This window comes from Physcomitrium patens, chromosome 10, assembly GCF_059467195.1.
Source record: "Physcomitrium patens ecotype Gransden chromosome 10, ASM5946719v1, whole genome shotgun sequence".
In the NCBI taxonomy this organism is placed as follows: Eukaryota; Viridiplantae; Streptophyta; class Bryopsida; order Funariales; family Funariaceae; genus Physcomitrium; species Physcomitrium patens.
In genome coordinates, this window is record NC_143419.1 from 7,744,124 (window position 1) to 7,766,012 (window position 21,889).

General features: G+C 42.0%; 2 protein-coding genes across 6 annotated transcripts; one reads left to right on the forward strand and one right to left on the reverse strand.

Moving 5' to 3' along the window:
* Positions 1 to 5,069: 5,069 nt before the first annotated feature.
* On the forward strand, positions 5,070 to 13,331 carry LOC112288066 (uncharacterized). The gene is made up of 18 exons (XM_024531875.3): positions 5,070 to 6,504; positions 6,938 to 7,057; positions 7,457 to 7,519; positions 7,666 to 7,945; positions 8,111 to 8,246; positions 8,705 to 8,822; positions 9,080 to 9,139; positions 9,454 to 9,506; positions 9,845 to 10,047; positions 10,392 to 10,587; positions 10,720 to 10,780; positions 11,004 to 11,060; positions 11,223 to 11,480; positions 11,664 to 11,728; positions 11,897 to 11,953; positions 12,167 to 12,260; positions 12,606 to 12,746; positions 12,885 to 13,331. The coding sequence occupies exons 1-18, from the start codon at positions 5,914 to 5,916 to the stop codon at positions 12,969 to 12,971; spliced, it is 2,640 nt and encodes an 879-aa protein (XP_024387643.1). The 5' UTR covers positions 5,070 to 5,913; the 3' UTR covers positions 12,972 to 13,331.
* A 1,839-nt stretch (positions 13,332 to 15,170) lies between these two features.
* Positions 15,171 to 19,899, reverse strand: LOC112288067 (nematode resistance protein-like HSPRO2). 5 transcript variants are annotated; one of them, XM_090253659.1, is made up of 5 exons: positions 19,509 to 19,899; positions 16,906 to 18,441; positions 16,501 to 16,816; positions 15,804 to 16,354; positions 15,171 to 15,587 (listed from the first exon to the last, which is right to left on the reverse strand). In XM_090253659.1, the coding sequence occupies exons 2-5, from the start codon at positions 17,596 to 17,598 to the stop codon at positions 15,504 to 15,506; spliced, it is 1,644 nt and encodes a 547-aa protein (XP_090109785.1). In that variant the 5' UTR covers positions 17,599 to 18,441; positions 19,509 to 19,899; the 3' UTR covers positions 15,171 to 15,503. The 5 variants fall into 5 exon arrangements, with proteins under 5 accessions (XP_090109785.1, XP_090109783.1, XP_024387651.1 ...); XM_090253657.1 differs by having other exon boundaries at positions 19,195 to 19,570; XM_024531883.3 differs by having other exon boundaries at positions 15,845 to 16,354; positions 19,195 to 19,558.
* Positions 19,900 to 21,889: the final 1,990 nt, after the last annotated feature.

The window sequence follows — 21,889 nt, forward strand, 5'->3', positions numbered from 1 at the left end:
TGTCCAGATCACTGTGATTGCAGATCCAACATATTGGTGTCTGTTCACTAGTAAGAAGTGGCCTTCGTGTATGTTCTCTGTCCAGATGCACACGGCCACCCTCCAAGCGGCTAAATTTTGTAAGTGTGGGGCGTAGTGATGGGCATGGGTAGGGATGAAGAAACCAGCTATGTTCCAGCTGTGTCCTACTTTCTTAACATACGTAGGTGTGCTTTTGTCATCTTTTGAACCTGGTGACATTCTGGACAATGAGTTACCGTACTGGCTGCCCACTGATCCTGATGTCACTTATACCAGTTCCTTGCATGGGTCATGGTTAACATTTTTGTATTCATCTGACAAGTGGTAGAGGCTGTGTATGATGGGCAATACTTGAGAAAATCTCCGTTATGCTATGCGAATTATCACGACCATAATGTGGCTCGCTAGACCTTCTCTGCCCCGTACATTCTTCTCATCTTATCTCCCATGTTAAACAAATCTTCCACCTCCTCAATACCTGCCGTCAAGAGATGTAGGGCTCCAAAAGCTATCTGCTACAGTTCTCGTCTCTTCTACTTTCAATGTTACACCACGACCTCATCTCCATTACGATCAACCAAATCATTTCTATCTACAGTCATAAACAAGCTAATGTCGGAAGGAACAGGAATCCTCTCACCCGAACGTACAAAGCTGGACGTTGCTGCAACACGGTTGTTGCAGTAAAAAACAAGTCACTATCCGTCAACATAGCACAAACTGTAGCAAGACCCAAACCAGTACTGATATTCTCTTCAGCATCTGATCTGTACATGATCACACCCAATTGCAAAATCCTCGGCAGCAGTGGAGATTCATTGAATTGTCCGAAGTCGAATTCCCCTTGAAAGTGGAGTTAAATCTAAAGATTTATTTTATTTTATTTTATTTTATCGTGCCTCAACTTGCAGAATGACACTCACTGAGAGTACCCAGTGTGATCGTACTAAAGGAGAGAAACAATGGTACTTGCAAGCCAGAGCTGCAGCAATTGGATAATAAGCGAGGTTCGCCTTCCTGGGGCTTTGTGGCATGTCAGTGAAAGGCATGAAAAAGGACTTGTCCCATGGTTTAATACTAAGAGAGAAAGCGAGAGAGAAAGCGAGAGAGATAGGAGAAACGTAGAAACTCACTGTCTGTCTGTTTGTCTGTAGGTCTGACTGTCTATCTTTTTTGTTTATTTCTGGATGTAGGCAGCCCTGTCTCATTTAGTTTGTCTCCAAGGAATTGACACACCAGGTACAATAGTACCATGCATTGAGGGCTGTGATATTTAAATGCAAAGCGGAAGCAGCAGCAGCAGCAGAATGGAAGTCTCAATTTTTGAAAGGTATTTTTGGATGGAAGAAGTGATCAGTTCTGAAGCTCATACATGTTTTTATTTTTATTTTTTATATTTCAACAAAACTAAAAAAATGATAGAGGTTTTGAGGGGAACGTCTGGGAATGGCGGGAACGGGGACAAGAGATAGGAGTGTAATGATGATTTTGACAATTGGAGTCGGTTTAGTAAAAGCCTCAGTTGTGTTAACAAATATATATATATATATATATATACATAGATTAATGTTCAAAAAAATATTAAGTTTTTTTTTAATTTTTTTAATAATTGTATAACTCCTTTCATTTAATAATAAGCTATATATATATATATATATATATATATGAATTAATTCAATTATTTTGCAATGCAAAAATCTTGATTTTTGCATTTATTTATTATGCAATAGAATATAGTGTCATAGATGTGACACTATTGAGGCTTCTAGGAATAATAGAAAGAAAATCATAATATAATGTCTTTTCAAACTATTTTAAAGATAAATGAAGTGGTGAAAGATTGCATATGAGCTTTTAAAGATAATCAAAGTGCTAAACCGCTCAATTCTTAAATAATAGAGGCAAAAATACTATTTATTGTAATTTACAATAAGACTTTTAAGGCTTGTCATTGGTAGCATGGTCACATGCAAGTGCAGATATTAAATAACGAGCTTTTAAGGACAAGTGCAGATATAACGTTATTGTTTCTTATTGAAAAATTAAATCAAGCTAAACAACATATGTCATGTCACCATCAATTTGGAAATTACTCCACTAATGTACTAGATTTTATTGCATTTACAAGAGCAATTTAACAACAGCAGATCAATCTCACAAAACAATCTTGCAAACTAATGACGAGCCCAGAAGATTCTGGCACAAGTTGAGAAAGACTATATTGTTTGGGAATCTAAACTATAGTCAATAGAATCTCATGACAGGTTTGAATCCAAATGATAGAAAAATTCTCACATGCATAAAAATTAATCTTATTCATTCAATTTTACTTAGACGTTTTTTTGAATTAAGAACATGGATCCTAACAACAATCAAATATATTAAAATTGTAATAATATGTGATTTTTTGAAAAAATGTAAAATACTTTATCATTGAAGTCACAACTTTAGTTCGAAATGCATAATATATTCTTTCCCTGCTCAATAAAAATGGAAAAAAAATAAACAAGCTAAAATTAAACAAAATTATATGCAAATCTTGCAAATCACTTGTATTGCATGAGTAATGTGGAAAAGCATTTCAATAATATCAAACATGTTTCTTATAGTTTCACAATTTGAAAATCACTGATGTTATTAATTACATATAACCGCTCAACATAAAAATTCAACAAGCACACTCTATTTTGCAAATTTTACAACATGTTTATTTATTTATTTATTTATTTTAAATATCATTTCCTAGTCAAGTACTTATTTACAAAATAAACCAATCAAGCAGGTTTTGATTCAAACCATTGATTTCCAACATGATGCAACCCTGTACACACCCTTGAAGAAACAACCAACCATGCTGGTCACCACAAAAGAGAGAAACTTTCAACACAACATTAGAAAAAGTATAGTTTTGGCCAGAACTGCAAATCACATCCACATCATATTTCTCACAAACGTTTTACTTAAATACCAGAAAGTGGGTGGATACCCATAAATTAAAAACAAATAAATATATCAAATGTGGGCAATATCACATCCAGTCCAGTCAGTGGCACTCCCTCCCACTCGCATTGTCACTTCTCATCCTCATCAACGTCACTGCACTCGCTCCCCTGCCACACCCCAAACCTTCAAATCTGTGACCCAGTTTTGGAAACGTGAGGACTTGGATTGCGCGGTCTCAGATTGGCTAAGTTAGTGCCTTCTTCATAGCTTAGCAGCTTCGGCTTGTGTGTGAAGCTTCACACACAAGGGAAATGAACACGCCGCGAAAGGGGCTCCACTATTGTGTGTATCGTGTGTGTTGGGTGCTGGTGATGGTGCTGGTGGTGCCGCCGCCGCCGCCGTCGCCGTCGCGGCTGGTGATGCAAGGGATGAGACGGCGTCAGAGGGAGAAACGAGTGAAGGTGGAGAAGGGTGTGAAGGGAAGGCAATACAACAGCAGAGTGTGATGCGTGTGGGGAGAGAGCGGCAGGGATGACGCGGCATCGCAGCAATCACCACCACAAGGGTATGGCGTGGACGCGCTTTTGTGGCACTGAAGGTTACGCCACATCACCACCAGCGTCGAGAGCCAACTGGGGGATCCGACATTGACGAGAGGGGGGAGAAATCCGTGCCAGGATGCGACGATCCTCCCGAAGATTGAATGAACCCTCCAGTATAACGAGAAGGCCCCCTTCCCCCCCTCCCCCTCCGTCCGTCCCCTGATTGAGACCCACTTTATGAATCACTCTGGGCCCAGTCAATGCCCGGCACAATCGTCGCCCGGAAGCAGGGGAGGGAGGGGCCTGCTGCTGTGTCCCTCCCTGCTCATGATTCTGGCCCTCCACCCGCTCTCCGCTCACCCGTCTCCTCCCTTCTCCACACTAGCTTGACATGTGGATAGGGTCATATTCTCGTCAGCCACCGTCACTGTTCCTCGCTGGAAAAATCTCACCTGGCCAGAGCCTGTTCCAATCACCCTGACCCATTTCCCCATTTACTTTTCTTCATTAAAATTAACAATTTTTTTCATATATATATATATATATATATATGTTTGTTTGATTCAGTTTTCTCTTTTTCCCCCAAGTGATAATTAACGTAAAGCCACAAGCAAGCTTCCGGCAATGAATTGCGGTGGCTGAAGTCATTGCTGGATGCTTGGCACCGAAATCTGTTTGCCCTGAAATAAACAGCCCGCAGGAAAAGTCGAAGGTTCGGCATCAGATGCCACCGTCACTTTCACATGGTGTGCTTCCCAAGCATCCATCCGCAGCAGGTACCGGTATCTTATGTGTGAGAGCTCAAACTCCAAAGCAAAGGGCGCACAATGGACCACTGGACCCGCTGGCTGCATCATCCTGGTCCGCCTTTTATCCAAAGCATGACAACTCAGAAAGGATGTCTTAATGGTTCACACGCCCTATGAACTTAGAGAAGCAGTCTCTCAGCACAGGAAGCAGGCAAAAACACTGTGACCTTTGAGAAGGTCAGCATGGCGTCAGCTCACAGCATGGCGACAAAATTCGGTGCTGCGAAAGACCAATAAGGCCCTCAGTTCTTGATCCATGTGAGAGAAATTAAAAATGTGATAGCATCCTGGAATAATTTATGACCATGGTAGTAGCTTTCTAGTGGTCCCCGACGCCGTTTGCGATACCGAGAATCCATAAAGATGAAGCAAGCGGAGTTCGGCGACTCGACGAGACGAGTCTCGGCTCACTAAATGAAATTACCACGCGCGAGCATTCACGAGTAGCGATCGACGCCGTCGGCGGTGGTGGGGATGCATCGGGATTCGGGACGGGCCGATCCTGAGCGAAGAGAGGGGAGGGATACGGGCGATGGATCACGAGGAGTGGGGGGCGGGGTTAGTTAACTCGGAGTGGACGTCTGATTTGACTGGCGACGTGCGAAGATCAATTGCAGAAGCAGGGAGCTGGGGCAGGGCGCCAGCACGCCGAGGACCGACCGACTGCCTGACCGGGCAACCCAATCGCCGGCGTGGGAGTTACGCTTGAGGGATGATAGCGGCGTTGAACCATGCGCCATCGCATGATGCACGAGGCTGGGCCGGGACTCACGCGCTCTGGAAATGGGACTCTGGAGGGAAGTCTGGCACTACTGGGTCGGACAAACGGATCGCAAGGAGTGTGCGGCCGGCGGGGATGGCGTTTCGGGGACCGGGCCTGCAACAACGCCGGGCAGACGGAGACGATGCGAGAGAAGCGAAGATGAAGAAGGCCCCTTGAGAGGTGGGTGGGGCGGCAGTGACGTTGCGAGTTGTACGAGGTTGACAGGCACGGTGACTGACTGGTCACCCCACTAGTCTACGTCTGCTGGTGTGTCCGCCCGGGGCCGGGACTTTAGGGTACGAATTGCGGGTGGCAGGGACTAGGTGCATAACGTGTGAGCCTGGGGGTGTCGTGGGTAAATCGCAATGGATGTGCAAGAGGCAACAGGAACAGCTGCGGCTACGACTGTGTGGTTGATTTTACCTGTTCGCGTTTGTCTCGCTCGATTTCGCAGTGGTTAGTTGACGATGGTCAAGGAAGAAGAGCGCGTACTGACTCGAAGCCAGCATTGTGATGATTTCCATGATGCATCGTATCATCTGGGGCGATCGTGATGATCGTGTTGTGTGATCGGTCTTGTCTGTGGAGATGGGTGAGTGGGTAGAGAGCAGGGGAAACAGAGCGATTGTGTATGATCGTCCCGTGTGATGGTTGAGTGCTTTACACGCAGTACTTGAAGGATGGACCAGCAGCGTCGGACTGGTCTCTCGGTGACTGGCGGTGATGCCGGGCATTTGTGTTGCCATTCATGGCGATTGTAGAAGAGAGTGTTCAAATTTAGTGCGGTCGCTGGGAGTGGACGAGGAGTGGTAGCACTGGCAGGTGTGAGACGATTATGGGTGCGCGAACAAATAACAGGCAAAGGTTGGCAGAAGTCGACATCGTTGTGGATATTAGTCGCGGTACAAACAGAGGAACTGGTGGAATTGGCGCCATAATGATGGGTTCAGGTGATGATGTTGAGCATTCACCGAGGGTCTCATCGTCGGTTGCAGCGGATAGCAGTGATCTACGGGCTCCCGATATGAATATTGGTGTAATGGACCATCAAGACAAGGACGAAGTTATGGTGGAAGCACAGGGGGTGGGGGAAGATCGATCGGCGGATGAAGCTCTTCCCGATGTGTTGAATGGAAAGGCACCGAAGGCCTTGGTAGCACCCAAATTGGGTGAGTCCAGGAAAAACTCTGGTGGGCTTAGTGACAGCGTCGTGTCGAACGGTTTGGTACATGATACGGACCAGGTGGTGAAGAACGGTGGGTCCCGGAAGAGGAAGTCTAAGACCATCCATTACATGAATTCTAGGGTACCTCATGCTGCGCCTGCATTGGAGAGCGAGGAGGGCTCCGACGGTCAAAAAAGTCCTGAAGAAAGAGGGGATGCTATCGCGCGTCCCAGTCAGGCCCCTCGTGCAGCTGCCATCAAGGTTGGATTAGATTTTATTTATTTATTATTTGTTTGCTTTCTTGGAGACGATATTCTTCTCGCCTTTGTAGTACGCGTGAGGAGTTTATTCTTTATTTTTTATTTTTATTTATTTTTTTTCTGGAAAGAGTTACTGTGTATCATCTGTTGGATCATAAAAGCTAGACGCGATTTCCTTCCAGCGTATGTGCGTGCTTTCCAATTTAGGGCAGCAATCTATTTCTTCCTGTAACTACCAATTGGTCTGGTAGTCTCCCACCACGAAATGTGAAAATATCTTTGCGCTGAGTACGGTTTTGTGACGTCATTGAGTACTGCAAATGAAGTGCAGCTTGAGAGTGTGAAGAGTTGTGTTATTCACTTGACAGTACGATTTCTGTGTTAATTTGGCTATGAGAACTTTGCCAGTGTGTCTTTGTGATAATGGGAAGCAGCTGAAGTCTATGGTTCCAGTTGGAGACAAGTTACTGAAAGCTCCAAGGAACGCCAAGGAGCTCATGGCAACCAGGCTGATGGAGGGTCATCATGTGCGGTGCTCGTGTCGCGGTATACAGGTATGTGTTTATGCTGTCGATTGTTTTGGGCTAAATTTTGGTGGGATGATTCTTCCAACAAAGGTTGCTTTATTGAGTGATATAAATGGTAGCCTCGGACATTATCGGGGACAACAAATCCAGCTTTTCTTTGAGGGCAATTCTAGTGAAACATTTCCACAATAGAAGCTTCTGCATCCAGCCTGAATACAGTCATAGGGTGCAAATGCCTTTATGGTGCAGCGTGATTCTTATTAAGGGGCTTAGTTTTGCCAGTTGAGTTCGGTCCTCTCTCCTAGTAACTATTCTGATACGGGCATGTTGCCTTCGATTGCCATGAATGTTCATACGTACAGTGATAACACTGTGAAGTTTGTGAAGCATTATTTTGTAACGCATTCATTCATATTCTTTGAGCAGCTCACGGGAATGCTGAAAGACATGGGTGTGCAGTGCGACTGCCGGAATTGCAGGGGTTCCGTGGTATGTCAATAATAGAACTCAAACTTTTTCGTAGGGTGGTATCCACCACAGTGGCTTTCTTAATGATTTAGTGTTACCGAATCGAGAGATAAACATTGGATGCCTTGTTGAGTTAAGGGCTGTGGCTACTGCGGGAGATCATGCAGATTGTTTCTATTTCAGCTTTTGAGGCACATTCGGGAAGTACTTCTCACCATCCAAGTGACAATATTTACCTTGAGAATGGGAAGAACCTTCGGGATATTCTCAGCGCTGGTCAAGAAGCGGCAGATTGTGGGGACAACATACTGAGAGCTCTGAAGATGGCTATAGGAGATGTTCAGGGAGTTGAAAAGAGTAAGAGTAAGTGCGCGAAGTGTGGGAATCCAGAAGAGGGTGATTTAATTTACTGCAAGGGAGCTAGGTGCTCTGTAGTTGCACATTCTGGTACGTGTAAATTTATTTTTATTTTTTTTTCCATTTTATTAAGATTTTAGGATGTGAAAAGAGAGCTCTGAGTTAGTGAATTTTTTTGTCAATTTAGTAGTTATGCATGCACAGCGACCTTATTTATTCAACAATCTGATGCTTTAGCGCGTTGTAATCATACAGGATGTGTTGAAATCGCGAACCCACACCTTGGGGACTGGTTTTGTGGTAAGTGTGAGAAAACGAAGAAGCCTCATGCTTCAGTGAAAGTAAAGCGCCCCATCTCTAGTGGAGCAGAGAAGGAGGATAGCCGAGTAAGGTGAGAGTGCAACGAGATACTTGAAAAGTCGATAAGCAAATCAGTGCTTGCGTGTAACGACTGGACCTGGCGTTGTTTGAGTAGCAGCCTATATTGAGCAATAGAATGTATCTTTTTGATCAAAGCTTATGTCTACTTCACAAACATTCCTGAAAAATCAGGAAGTCGAACTATTTCATTCTCTGTAACATGTGGAATAGGATTTTGGACAAATCTCTGTTTTTGGTGTAACAATATGGAAAACTTGAGCTGTGAGAATCGGAAATTGCTGCCCTCCATCTGATTACAACTGTGCCATAGAAGCCCCTTACTGCTGCGTTGTGATATTTGTTTTGCGCTGTACAATTCACGAGGAATGTTATGTGCACAATGACGAGTTTCATTATGGACATCTTCTGGAGCTCGGGGCATTGATATTGCATGAAACCGTTTTTCATCGGTTTTAGTGATCTTTGCAGGGAGAAAGATGCTACAGTGTCGGCCAGATTGAGTCGAGATGCACATTTGCACAAAGCACTTTTCTTGCCTGGTGGATTGGAGAACGGCACAGAGCTAGGCTACTATACGAAATCCCAGGTACTTCAAATCATCCCCTCTAGTTGCTTATTCCTGTGTTTCCTAGTTGCTTATATTCCAAGATTTTTACTTACCCTAGTTTTAGGGGCAAGTGATACTCAAATCATTTGTTTGCAATATGACAGGCTCCTTAAATTTCTCAGGGCGGTTGTCGTAGGACTTTGACATCACCTTTGGTTAACGTAGCAAAGTCGATGGGTTAATGGTTGATTTAAGGGAATGATTGTGGTTCAATTGATTTTTTTTTAATTTGGCAGCTGAAACTGAAAGGTGTGAAAAGAGGCAAAGGTATATGCTGCAGTTGCTGTAACAAAGAGGCAAGTTCCGATGTACTTTGAGTGAAAACATTTAAGCTTATCACTGCGGTATACACGATGAATGCATTTGGACGATGCATACTGTTGATTTTCACTTCGGCGTAGCTGGCTAACATCTGCAAGAACATCTGATGGAACGTATGAATTTCGTGTCATTTGAAGTTCTCAAAAGTTCAATCATGTAGTTGTCTCAATTCCATATGCCAATTCATGCGGGTGCTGCATATAATGTCTCTTGGAAGATGAACATGAATTGGTATGAATGTTGATGGAGATTATGAAGATTGTATAATAGTTTTTTTGATTTGTCACAGATAAGCTGCTTTGAGTTTGAACAACATGCTGGTTGTGAGGCTCGTCGAAACCCGTGAGTATTTTTTTGTCGTTCAATACACACATGATGTGAGGTGTAAATGCTTCATTACTACATGGGTGGTTTTCTGGTAAAATAAGCTCGTGGCCGAAGGCACTATAGTTTCAGAGCTGGATTTCATTTTGTATTATCAAGAGATTATTATATTTGGTCCAAAAGAGGTAGACATATCTTGAACTGGCTACGTTCTAAAAGTAGCGCCAGCGCTGGTGAATATTATTCTGTATGAAAAATTATGTTTTGAACGAATCATTTTAACCTACATGTTATTTTATTTATGATTATTATCACATCGGTATCAACTACGTTGACACTAGCGATGAATATGACAGATACGGAAACATCTTGGTGTTGGTGGATGGTCGTTCCCTGAAAGACGTGTGCAAAGATCTGACTCATAAGAACAAGCTGGGTGAACAACAAAATTGTGAACCACTTGCCAGGGATGTCAACTGCTGTTATGAATGTAGTAGCAGTGGAGAACTGAAGACCTGCAACGGTTGTGAAGAAGCATGGTGCGATAATTGTACCAAAGGTGGGAAATTATGGTCCGACGAGAACGTTTCATGTATGTTTCTGCATTTTGGTCATGTCTAAACAAGTAGCTGTAGGTACTTGTGGATGGAAAGATGTTTGATATTATCGAAGATAATTCCTGGCTCGACACTGCTCTCAGGAGAAAGTGCGGTGCTTGCATGATCTCTGTTCCCACCAGAGTTGGAATAAGGTTTTGAGGAACAATCCCATCTCCGAAATTTTAAGCCGAATTGGAATGTTTCAAGGCTCCCTCGTTTTTAAGACAACACTTTGTCCATGTATGGACTGAATTGGTTGATTAGCTTACTATTGATTCCTGCGTTGCGTGTAATTATTTTCCAGGAGAAGAGGTTGATTCCGATAGCAAGTGGTACTGTCGAATGTGCCGTAATGACACTCTCAAGGTGGCACAGAATGGACAAAAAGTTTCTGGCAAGCACCAAGAGGAATCGTCTAGCATTACAGAAATAGACGAGCGAGGTCGTTGCATACGTCATTTGGAAGGACATCGGGAAGTTGGGGGCTGTGCTATCTGCAAGTAAGTGGTGTTGATCTTGCTTGGTTGGCTGTCAATTACCATCCAGCTTCATATTACAAGATTAGTGATGGGATCTCAGAATATCCTCTGGTTTGTTAACTTGCCTTACTCGCTTCATTGTTGCACTGACAGGAAATGGAATTTGAGCAAGACAGGTTTCGTTGATGGCATGACGATTTTAGTTTGTGATCAAGTAAGGAGCCTAAACAACATGCTGTCTGACACTAAGTTTTATTGCCGCTTGGTGATGTTTAAAAACTAGCTGTAGTATTCGTGTAGGATCCAACAAAGAAAAAGTAGGAAATTGCCGGATTCTTTGAAGTTTTGGGTTTTCATGTCAGGGTTTTTACGTCGGTGGAATAGGTTTGGAAAGTAAGGTATCTCGTTTACTGAGCTTGTCTTTTTACTCTTGACAGTGTGGACGAGAATATCACGTTAGCTGCCTAAAGGATTCAGGCATGGATAACCTAAATGTGAGTATCGTCTTCCAGCAATTTCAGCAAGCTCCGAGAATTTAATATGGATAGGTTTTTTTTGTTGCGACTTCAAAAACTTCGATTGTATACTGGCGTAACATGGATATTCGTTGGATTATCTTATTTGAATTTCCCTTCGTGATCATGTCCAATTACCAGGAATTACCAGAAGGAGAATGGTTCTGCCAGAAGGGCTGCAAAGTCATTGATGAAATCTTGACACAGTTAGTTGCCATTGGGCCAGAGTCGCTATCCCATAGCATAATCAGTGAGTTACCGGAGAATCGGCAGCAGAAGAGCGGTGTGATAGAGAAAGCAGAGTCCATTAGTCCGAGTTTTGAATGGCAAATTCTGTGCGGCAAGGGCAGCTCCCCCGCTAACATTCAGACCCTTGCCGAAGCTGTGAATATTTTTACAGTATGTATTGCCGGTCTTAATCTAATTTTCTCTGTTTTGGTGGTGTCAGTGCTTCTTCATGCGTTCCTTGAACATTTTTTTGTCATGGGACTTAATTATTTATTGCTTGCTATCGGTAGCGTCTCAACATAGAGGCCAAGTTCCTACGAAGACATAATCATGTATAGAATGGTTTGTTTACAGGAGTGCTCGGATCCAATCAGGGATGCGAAAACTGGAAAGAATTTGATTCCGCTCATGGTTCAGAGGTTCGTATTGTTTGATGGGTTTTAAATTTAGATTGTTCGTGATGTGATTTTGAGGATGATTGCTGTTTGTCGAAGGTCGAGGCTTGTGGCGTTTGTGAGTACCGTGACGAACTTGTGAAGTTGCACGTGGATATTCATTCATTGATTGTAAATGCATGTCATGTGCAGTCGAAGGACCAAAGATTACGATTTTGAAGGTGTTTTCTGCGTTGTTCTCAAGCTCAAGTACGCTCTCGTTTCTGAATTACTCTGAAATTTTTGTGTGGGAAATCTGCCAAATGTGTTCGACGGAGAATGATTTGAATCCGATGGTGACAAACATGCTTCGATTGGAATAGATCTACTGTATTCTCTTTCTTCAGCTGCATCTGTAGAGGCTATTCCGAGGTTACACTAGCGCTTTGCTCATACTAAATTAGGTATTTATTTGGGCTGTAGCGGGAAGGTGGTTTCGGCGGCTCTACTGCAAATATTTGGTCGGGAATTTGCTGAAGTGCCTTTGGTAGCAACTAGCCTCCCACACCAGGGCCAGGTAAAGTGTCTCCAATTCATTCCTAGTATGGTCTAGATGGTTTGTGACATGTTACCTTGGCACGAGGTGGTAGAAATCAGGTGCACAACCCTTGAGACTTGGATAGTGGCGATGTTATTTTAAAGAACCTATAATACCATAGAACTACAAATAGGACACGACAGACATGTTTACCTACACGTTTTTGATGTTGGGCGAAGCTTTGAGATGCAAAAGTGCGAACACTGTAACCGGACCTTTGAATTGTTCTTTTGAGACATTTACATCAGTGTTGATGTGATGGACAACGTATCTGCGTGCCTTGTCTTGTAGTGATGCTTTATTATACTGCATTTTGGTGAGCAGGGTTTCTGTAAAGCACTTATGACGACAATAGAGAGACTTCTTGGGGTGCTGAGTGTGGAGCGGTTGGTGCTCCCTACAGCCAAGGATACAGAATCACTTTGGGTCAACAAGTTTGGCTTCAGTCGTGTGCCAGTGGACCAGGTCGGTAGTTCCTTTCGCCCGTCTCACATGGATTATCGTTCGAAAGTGGTTACTTCGTGAGTCGAAAGAAAGTTGAATTTCATTCGAAATGTATTTTTTGCAAGTTTCACGTAATTGTTTCTGGCTTGATTGTTGCAGCTGAAAACAATTTGTACAACTATACGTTTGATGACATTCACGGGCACGTGTATGCTGGGGAAGGCCATCACTCCAATGACAGTGTAGGGCGCGATGGCCAAGACTGTTCGCTGCAGAATGAGATTATTCTCGGAGGCTCCCAAGTTAACATTTGTTGTACAGAAAGAGGTTTCAAAGACATGTAGAGTCGTGATGGTTGTATTCGTGCATACCGTGTAGAGCTCTTTACTGAAGGTGCACTTTCAAAGGACTGCTGCTTCTCCCAGTTTTGGGTACATTGATGAGGAGGTTTTGCTGGCGCTTTACATGGCAAGTTTTAGCAACTATGTTCATACCACTGTTACCTGCTCCAGGCTCTAGTGCAGCACGTCTGTAAATGGTTTGTAAAGAGCTCAGTTTTTCTGTCAAGCTTGAAAATTTGCCGCCGCATTCCAGGCTCCTTAACCATCTTCCTCTTTCATATGCTCTCAGTCCTGTGATGCCAATTTCAAATGAAGCGTAAAATCGGGGACTACGAGCAATTTAAGTGCATCTTCTTCTGAGCTAGGGCTTTCCCTTAAGACCTCGAATTTCACTTAAACCATCCAAAGTCTTCAGTAATTTCATTATAAATTTTATATTATTTAGTTGGGCCACTCGGAAAGGTGAATATTATTTTGATCACTAATACAGTTACAAAATACTCTATTTTCTCGTTACTACCAGGATAATTTCCGGATCTAGTATAGGTTTCGAGCAAGTTCGGATACAGTGATAACAATCGTTTGCTCATTTCTACCATGTACATTTCACAGAAGCTTAAACATCTACTTGGTTCCAATACAAAAAAAGACTTTGGAAACAGTAATGCTCATCAGTGCCTTCTGTCAACAGGTTTTTGAAAGCTCTTTCTGTACAATTCTCAATATAATGTTTAATTTTTTTAACTTCAAGTATTACCCTATTCTTTTAGTTTAAAGAACAGTAATCAGCTCTTACAGGCTTGTGAAAGTATCGTGGACGTTGAAAATACAAAAAAACGCAGAGAGGATCAAATCAATGTCTATTTACTAATTCTTTTAATTTTCCAAATCATGTATACATGAGTAAGTTGATGGGGGCAGCTGTCGAATTATACTGACAACTTCAACGACTTTTTGAAGTCCATGGAAATAGCAAGATAGTAATCAAAATTCTTAAAGTTAATGTTAGATGAAGATTCAAAAAATAACGCTGATCTTTTTCTTTGTTAAAAACCTGTAATATTCTTGGATCTCATTACATATTATTTATCGAAAACCTCCCTAACATAATAAATAAACAGGAATTCAATCAATTTTCAATTTAAGATCGAATTTTAGAAATTTCTATTTTTATATACTATGTAAATCAAGAGTGTGAGACATTTTCTTTCAATTTTTTTGTAAACAAATTAATAAATAAAAAAAATGGATTGAAGAACACAATTACTTCGTAACTATGAAAAAATTAATGGGGTATCTAATTTTAAATCATATCATTTCTTAAGGTATGGACAAGTAGCATGATTGCATCATCTCCTCTGCCATTGAATGTTATCATAGCATAAACTAGAATCTCAAATAAATCTACCTTCTTAAAATAATAATCACTAGAATAGAAATTGTATTCACACTTTTATGTTGACACAGTCAAATCAAGCACATTCATAAATTTCAAGTATTTTTTTAATTTATTACTATCCATTTTTAAAATGATGTCATAGCAAATAAAGTCATTTTTCTCTTATAAAGTAAGTTTTTATCAGATGAATCCATCTACCGATATTCATCAAAAAAATAGGGTGTATTTTATTAAGCATGTATATTTTGAAATGAAACTGACAGAGAAGTCAATTTCCATTCACACAATCAACCAAAAATGTATCTGTAGAGAAACATCAATCATACAAATTTCAACACAGTAGAATTATAAATTAATTTGATTGTTTGAAAATTTGAAAAATACTTTTTTCGTGCACATAGTAGGTAGGTAGAAGAATTGCTGCCTTTCATATTCCCAAACTAAACCTCTTAACAAAGAGCACAATAAAAATGAATTAAGATAATATTTACATTGCAAACTTTAGAAACGCATAAACTGCCTGTGCAGATAATCCTATTTAAGACTACTAGCAAACACAGTTAAATAACACTGCATTTTACTAATTTCTTTTTCAACATGAATAAACAGATATGGGGTTTCTATTAATACACAAAGATAAAATAATGAAAATCTCATTGTAAGACTCTCGATCAACAAACTAATTTAAAGTTGAAAACTTTCACATTGTACAAAATTCAACATGCGCATTTCAAAGGCATTATTATGCAGTATAACCTACACATTGAAAGTCCTCCTTTTCAAGGATAGGCTTCCTTTAATTAATACATTTCCAAATCCTAACACTTCAATCAGTGAAAATCCTCTAAAACCTTCTTTATCATACTAACAATCATGAATTTACCACACAAAGATCTCCAGAAGTAACAGGATTTTCCGGTTGCTTCATTGAAATTTTACAACCAACCCAAACGTATCTCCGGCGATTCCACACCTGGGAGTGCTTTTGCCAGCCCTGAGATTAAAGACAATATTGACACTCCAAAGAAAAGGTCAAAATCAAGAGTACCCGTTGTGCATGTGGAGCTGGTTGTGATTTAGAGAGACGTTCAGAAATAGCTGTTGATCAGAGGTGAAGGCTTCCTGCGAAATCAGAACAGACGAAAGAGTATTACAATGATAACAAACTAAAATGCACAATTAAAGATCTTGTTTTCATGTTTGTTCGCAAACCCATTTCCGTTCGTCTATTCGTGTTCCAAACAGTTCATTCCTACGACTGGCCAAGAACAGCAATTAGAAAGTAAGCACATTGATAGAGAAATTCGTCAACTAATCAACATGGTGAAGTTTTGAAACCTTCATTATAGCGTCTCCATTAGCAAGCTGAGCACTGCTACCTTGAGTGTGATGGTCCTTGTGATACCCGTTCTGTGTGCTGCTTGTTTTAGCTGCCGCGAGCTCCCGCATGATCACTCCCTCTTCCAAATCAGGACTATTGTGCCAATAGCTTCCTAAGAATGTCTTCGCCCCATCAAGGCTAGGAAAATAAGGAGGCTCAAAATAGAATTGGGAGAGAGCTTCTGCAGCAGAAATCTCTGTCTGCACGTCAACCTTGTACTCTCCACTACCCATTACTGCTACAACTAGCTGTTGATATGAGAAGTAAAATTGTCGCACTGAGACTTCAACAGCTTGAAAAGACTGAAGTAAATGAATCACTCCTGAACGTGATGGCGTCCCAGATGTTTCCATTCCGTGTGTTTGAAATAGCCCCATGATAGCCTCTTGCAGCCGCGGGCCTCCTTTAGGATCAGCCTCCACACCCACTGCCTTTGGCACCAGGTGCCGCAGCTCTTTGCAGGCTCGGGTGACTTCCCGCAACATTGTAGACCGAAGACAATACGCACCTGCAGGAAGCATTGACCACCAAAAACAGTCAATTAATTACTCGAATTCAAGAGTTCGAAGATGGAATCCCCCCACAATCGTCATGCTCATCAGAAGGACGGCGTGGAACTTGAATGAGGTCAAATATATTGGAGCACCAACGGACCTCCCCCAATGTGTTCGAATCCGTGGTTGATTCCTACTTGAGGCTTTGTGTTAATAGCAAGCTCATGTTTGAGCCGCATGAAGTCATCAGGATCCATGACTTGAAGAAGATCCATGGTGGCCAGTAAAAGCTTCCAAACCTTCTCCACAATCCAGCACTTTCTAGCAGCGCCTTCAGAGTCACCAGCTTTCACTCGCTCCTCTATTGCTTTCAGCAAACCCTGCGCCACCATGAGCCATGACTCCAAAATCTGATGCACTGTGGACAATGTATGGTCCTCGGGATGCCCTGGCGCAGCTTGACGACAAGCAAAGACCTGAACACCGTAATGAAATTAGAGTTGCCACCATGATGGTTGTAAAGGTAGAAGAAACGAAGCGATGAGGGTTGAATCTGCCGCGGCACCTGTAAGGGAGTGCAGATCCGGTCGTATTCGAGTAGTGGTTTGCCAGCAAGGTTAGGCTCGCCAAGACCAAGAGTAAATGGCGCACGCAGCATGTGACATTCAATAGCGTACAGCAACCTCATTCTTAAGTTCTGTGCACCCTTCCAGTTGGGCCATTTGGAAAGAAGGCTGTCCTGACTGGTGCGACTAACAGAGGATCTCGCACCCGCTGTTTGCCATGCTGATGGCATAGAGCCTGCTGCTGTGGTGGGGGCTTTCTTGTCACCCTCAACAAGGTGAGAGACAAGCTCAATCTCCATGATAGCCAGAGACTCTAGCTTGCGGAGCCACTCATCTCGAGCAATGTAAGGACGAGCGTCTTGCAGCATACTAGATGTCAACCGGAACACCATCTCCAACGAATGGAGGGCCGGCTTGACGATGCCCTCCATGGACCAGTTCGGACAGAGAGGTGTGTGCCATAGCCAGCGAAGCTCAGGAAGATGAAGGTAAAGCTCATACGATTCCACTTCATCTGGGGAGGGTTGCACCAGTGCCTCGATGTCGCAGTTGGCGAGAGAAATTTCAACGGGTGTTCCAGGAAAGAGCGCGCAATGGACACCTCCACAATTCCGTGCGCTCAGTTTGTAAGGATCTACATCCCGGTAGCCTTCCCTTGATTTCCGAGGATCTGCTTCCTGGTTGCTTTCCATGATTGAACACTATTCAGCCGAACTCCACAGCGTATACTGAAAGATGAGTCACAACCGATGGGCTGCGGAATTTGGCTTGGAAACTGAAGCAACGCAAACCGGTAGTCCTATGTTCTTTTATCTCCCGCAGACTTGGTTGACGAAGCAAACTCCGGCGACTACAATTTTACTTATAAATCTTCCATGAGGGGTTTTGGAGGACCAAGACGAAGAACATCGTGTGCAATGGATGCGTCTCTACACTCGACGAGAAAATGCTACGGTGAAGGTTTTGAAGGTGAGAAAACATATCTTTCTGCGTTCCCCTAGGCAATGTCCTGCTTAAAATCTTTAAACACCTTTAAGAAAAGGCTTTACGAAACCTCGGCAGAAAATGCTGAAATGTTATAAGGTACGCTGAATCACCTGCCCTGTTGCATAGAATTTATGATACGCAAAGGATATCCACGAGGCCAAAGTCGCAAAGTCGCACACTTCTGTCAGCTACCAGACGCCTCTTAGATACTTAGAATGGTCAATTTGAAATGAATCCTTCGATGACAATACCCTCCTTACACAATGGCTGCAATCCCTTGTGACACGCTCCTAACGATTGCAGGCATGGGACTCCTTACGATGTGTCCGATGCGTGTGAACTCATTGTTGGCTCTGATCCCCCCTGGAGAGAAGCTTTACATTTCATCCTCACTCATTTCGCAAATCAATAATCCGCTCAACCTTAGTTGATGGTGATGATACAGGCTCCAGAAACGAGCGCCGCTGCAACAGAAAGGAAACTCCCTCAGGAACATTAGCCTGCTCTGTGTCTTCCTCTTTCTCTCAGCTGTATCTACCACCAATTTTCTGCATCAACGATCAATAACTTCAGAGAGCTTCCACGTTGAAGAGCTAGGTTTCGAGTGCAAAGCATTTCTCTTAAACTCAACTTCTCAGATCAAGGATCCTCAAACGATTAAATCATAAATTGAGAACCTTGATAAGCTAACAAATGTTTCCGATTTCCTACGTCGTCACAAGGATGATGAGAGAGCCTTCATGTGTAAAAACCCATTCGTGAGCAGATTAGCAATCATACATAAATACATGCAATAACATACAACACAATACATGTCAGAGCACTGCTTGCTCTGACCATTACGACTAGAAGCGTATTTTCACGATATATCACCCGCTTCGAACAACCTCAACGTTAAAGTCCCACAGCTAGGTTTAGTGCAAGCGTCAATATCTTTCAAATCTTGTCAAAGTCATTGAATTCTTGAGGTTAAAAAAAAACAATCGTAATACCTTGCCCGAAACATGTCAAGCACAAAGGCAACGCTGGGATGAATAAGCCCAGTCCCACCAAACATTCTCTTCCAAATTGTCAATCATAAAACAATCAGAGCCTCCTCAAAGTTGAAGATGCAAGAACAACAACAACAACAACAGCCAGCTAGCAAACACACCCACACACCAGCTCCCCGACACCATGCACCATTACCAGCAAAAACAAAACGCAAGACATCGAATTCCACCAGTGACCGAACCCAACAAGTCACTGCTGCTGCTCTCCAATCAGGGAAACACAACCCACTACAAAAGCTGCTATCTCACCTCCGCCCAGCAACAGCAACCACGCAGATGCAGCAGGGCGACGGCTCCCGAGAATTTCCAAAGACGGAGCAAGTATGCAATCAGACCTAAACCAACCCACGTCCAAAAACCAGGAGCAAGCGCGATTCAAAGAGAGTGGGTTGCTTATGGGCTTAAGCGAGGGCAACACAGAGACAGAGACAAAGACGGGGAGAGATGCGAGCCGCGCGATCCAGCAATCCAACGTCCGCAACAACACACAACAACAATCAGCCCTCAGAAAACTGTGGAGAAGGCAGCGTGGACATTGAAAGGAGATAGTGCGACGAGCGAACTGGAACGACGACGACGCAGAGGTGGCACTAGAGAATCGTCGTCGCATGACTCCGCAGATAACTGATCCTTACTCGTCCCCGTCCCTGCAGCTGATTGGCATCCTACTCAAAAACGTTAGATCTTCTCAGAAACGTGCCGATTGCCCATATCTCCCACTCTTCTTCCTTTCCTTCGCCGCCTTTCTTTTCCTTCCTTCCTTTCTATTTCCATCCCTGATTTTTCCCCTTCTTTCTATTCCCATCACGCACAGTTGTTTGCACCACATTGCTCGCTCTCTTCTTCTTCTTCTTCTTCTGCTTATCTTGTGCTCCTTCCCCTTTCCAAATCTTCCCGTTCGGTTCGCTTCCTTATGCATGGTGGCACCTTCCCTTCAACAACAACAACACCTGTTGCAAATTATTTGGAAGACAGTTATGAACTGCGTGATTTTACAGCACTCTTCCAAGCACTTCCTGACGGAGAAGATATTTTAGTGTTTTAAGTTGCAGTAGGAATACTAGTTTTGAATGTGAAGGTTCGGTTGTGTTGACTGTGTTTGTGTAATAATAAGAATGGATTTTATGACTTTTTCTTTTACATTTTTATTCTTTTAATAAAAGGGTATTTTTTACAAATGTCACTAATTTGAGAGGATGAGGTTGCGTGGGCTTGTTTGGATGTGTTCGCCGAGTGGGATGATGGCAAGCCGTCCGGGATTCTGCGCCTCTGGACCCATGATAGGGAGTGCCTTCCCAGCACACACCCTTATCCATCATGCCATGCCCCGTCAGCACGGGTGGTTCTGTCCTGGATCTTTCCACCTCAGCATTCGCGCCATTGCCAGTCATCGTCTACTATTCTGATGTGGCGACGATCCACACGTCCACGTGTCATTTGTACTAGGATGGGCCTATGGGTGTCCACGTTGGCGGATAGGGAAGACTGGACTTTGCCTGGCGAGAAGTCTTCTTCTTTGAATAATAATAATAATAATAATCATATTTTTTAACAAATGCTGCTTGGCATATGGTCTTCTTTTAATAAATGAGTGTTCATATTGATGGAAATGTTGAAGAAATAGGCAGCAACATGTTTTACAACAATTTTTTTTTACATTTATTGAAATAATTATGTCAAAATGATGACCTGACTTTTATTTTATATGTATATATAGAGAGATGTTAAAGCCACATCCCAATTTTGTTAAATCCACACCCCCTTGCCATCTCATAATCCATTCTATATCCGTTCCTTGTCCCTAACCCCATTTCTAGCCCTTGTCCCACATCCCCCCCTCCCCCATCTTTAGTATGGATTTCACAAGTTCAACCATTTTCAATATAATTTAAATTTTGAATTATTGAGATTAAGTTCCTTATAATGTTGTTGTTGTTGTTGTTTTGTTTTGTTTTTTTTTTCCATCCGACAAGATAACATGTTGTAAGTAATCTTATTTTTTTAATAATATTATTAATTATGTAATAATTATTATTAAACTATTGTATCAAAGTACCATACTTTTAGTGGATTTTATGAAAAATTAAATAAGTTTCAAAGATGATATTTGAAATAAATTTGTTTCACATACAATATGTAAAAGAAGATATTTAATATTATGTTTGATTTATGAAGATTAAAGACTTGAGTATCAATTATTATTCATATAATGAAATAAATTATGAATTTTAGCTTCATTTAGTTATTGTAGATTTATAATTTAATTATTTTTGTAAAAAAATACAAAAATATATCAATTTATTTACATACAACATATGTTATTTGAGAATATCATGAGTTTCTGTCACGAACATACATATTTATCCTGATAATTATCTAGATAGTAAGAATAGGTAGAAGTAAGTCAAAGTAGATAAATATGATAATATCTTGTGGAAAGCTTCCTAAAAGCTTTATAAATGCTGCTTTGCCTTTATACATGTCTATAGGTGATTGGTAGGTTCAAAACTTGGCTAACAAGGAAGCCACATGTTGACATGTTGACCACTTGTAGTACAAGTTGGACATATGGCATACACCTAAAAAACTTACTTTGCAAATTAGATATGTGTTTTGCAAGTTGGACGCATATTAGAGATCCTATAGCCTGTGCCACATAGTTCTTAGTTAAGTAGTATATATAGAGGCAAAAGTAAGACCTTCTTCACTCTTGTCAACTCCTTTCTTGCTTTTAGTTTGATTTCAAGAGTCTTATATTTTCTAGTCTTTGGCAATAGCCATTCCAATTCTTCCTTAAATATACATACTTTCTTCTATTTTGTCACTTTCTTTTTGATACAAATTTCACGAGTTTATGTACCTTCTTTCACTTTGTGTCTTTGATCGATTGACAAGAGTACACATACAATATCAAAGCTTTGTCCTTTCTTGATAAGACAGAAGC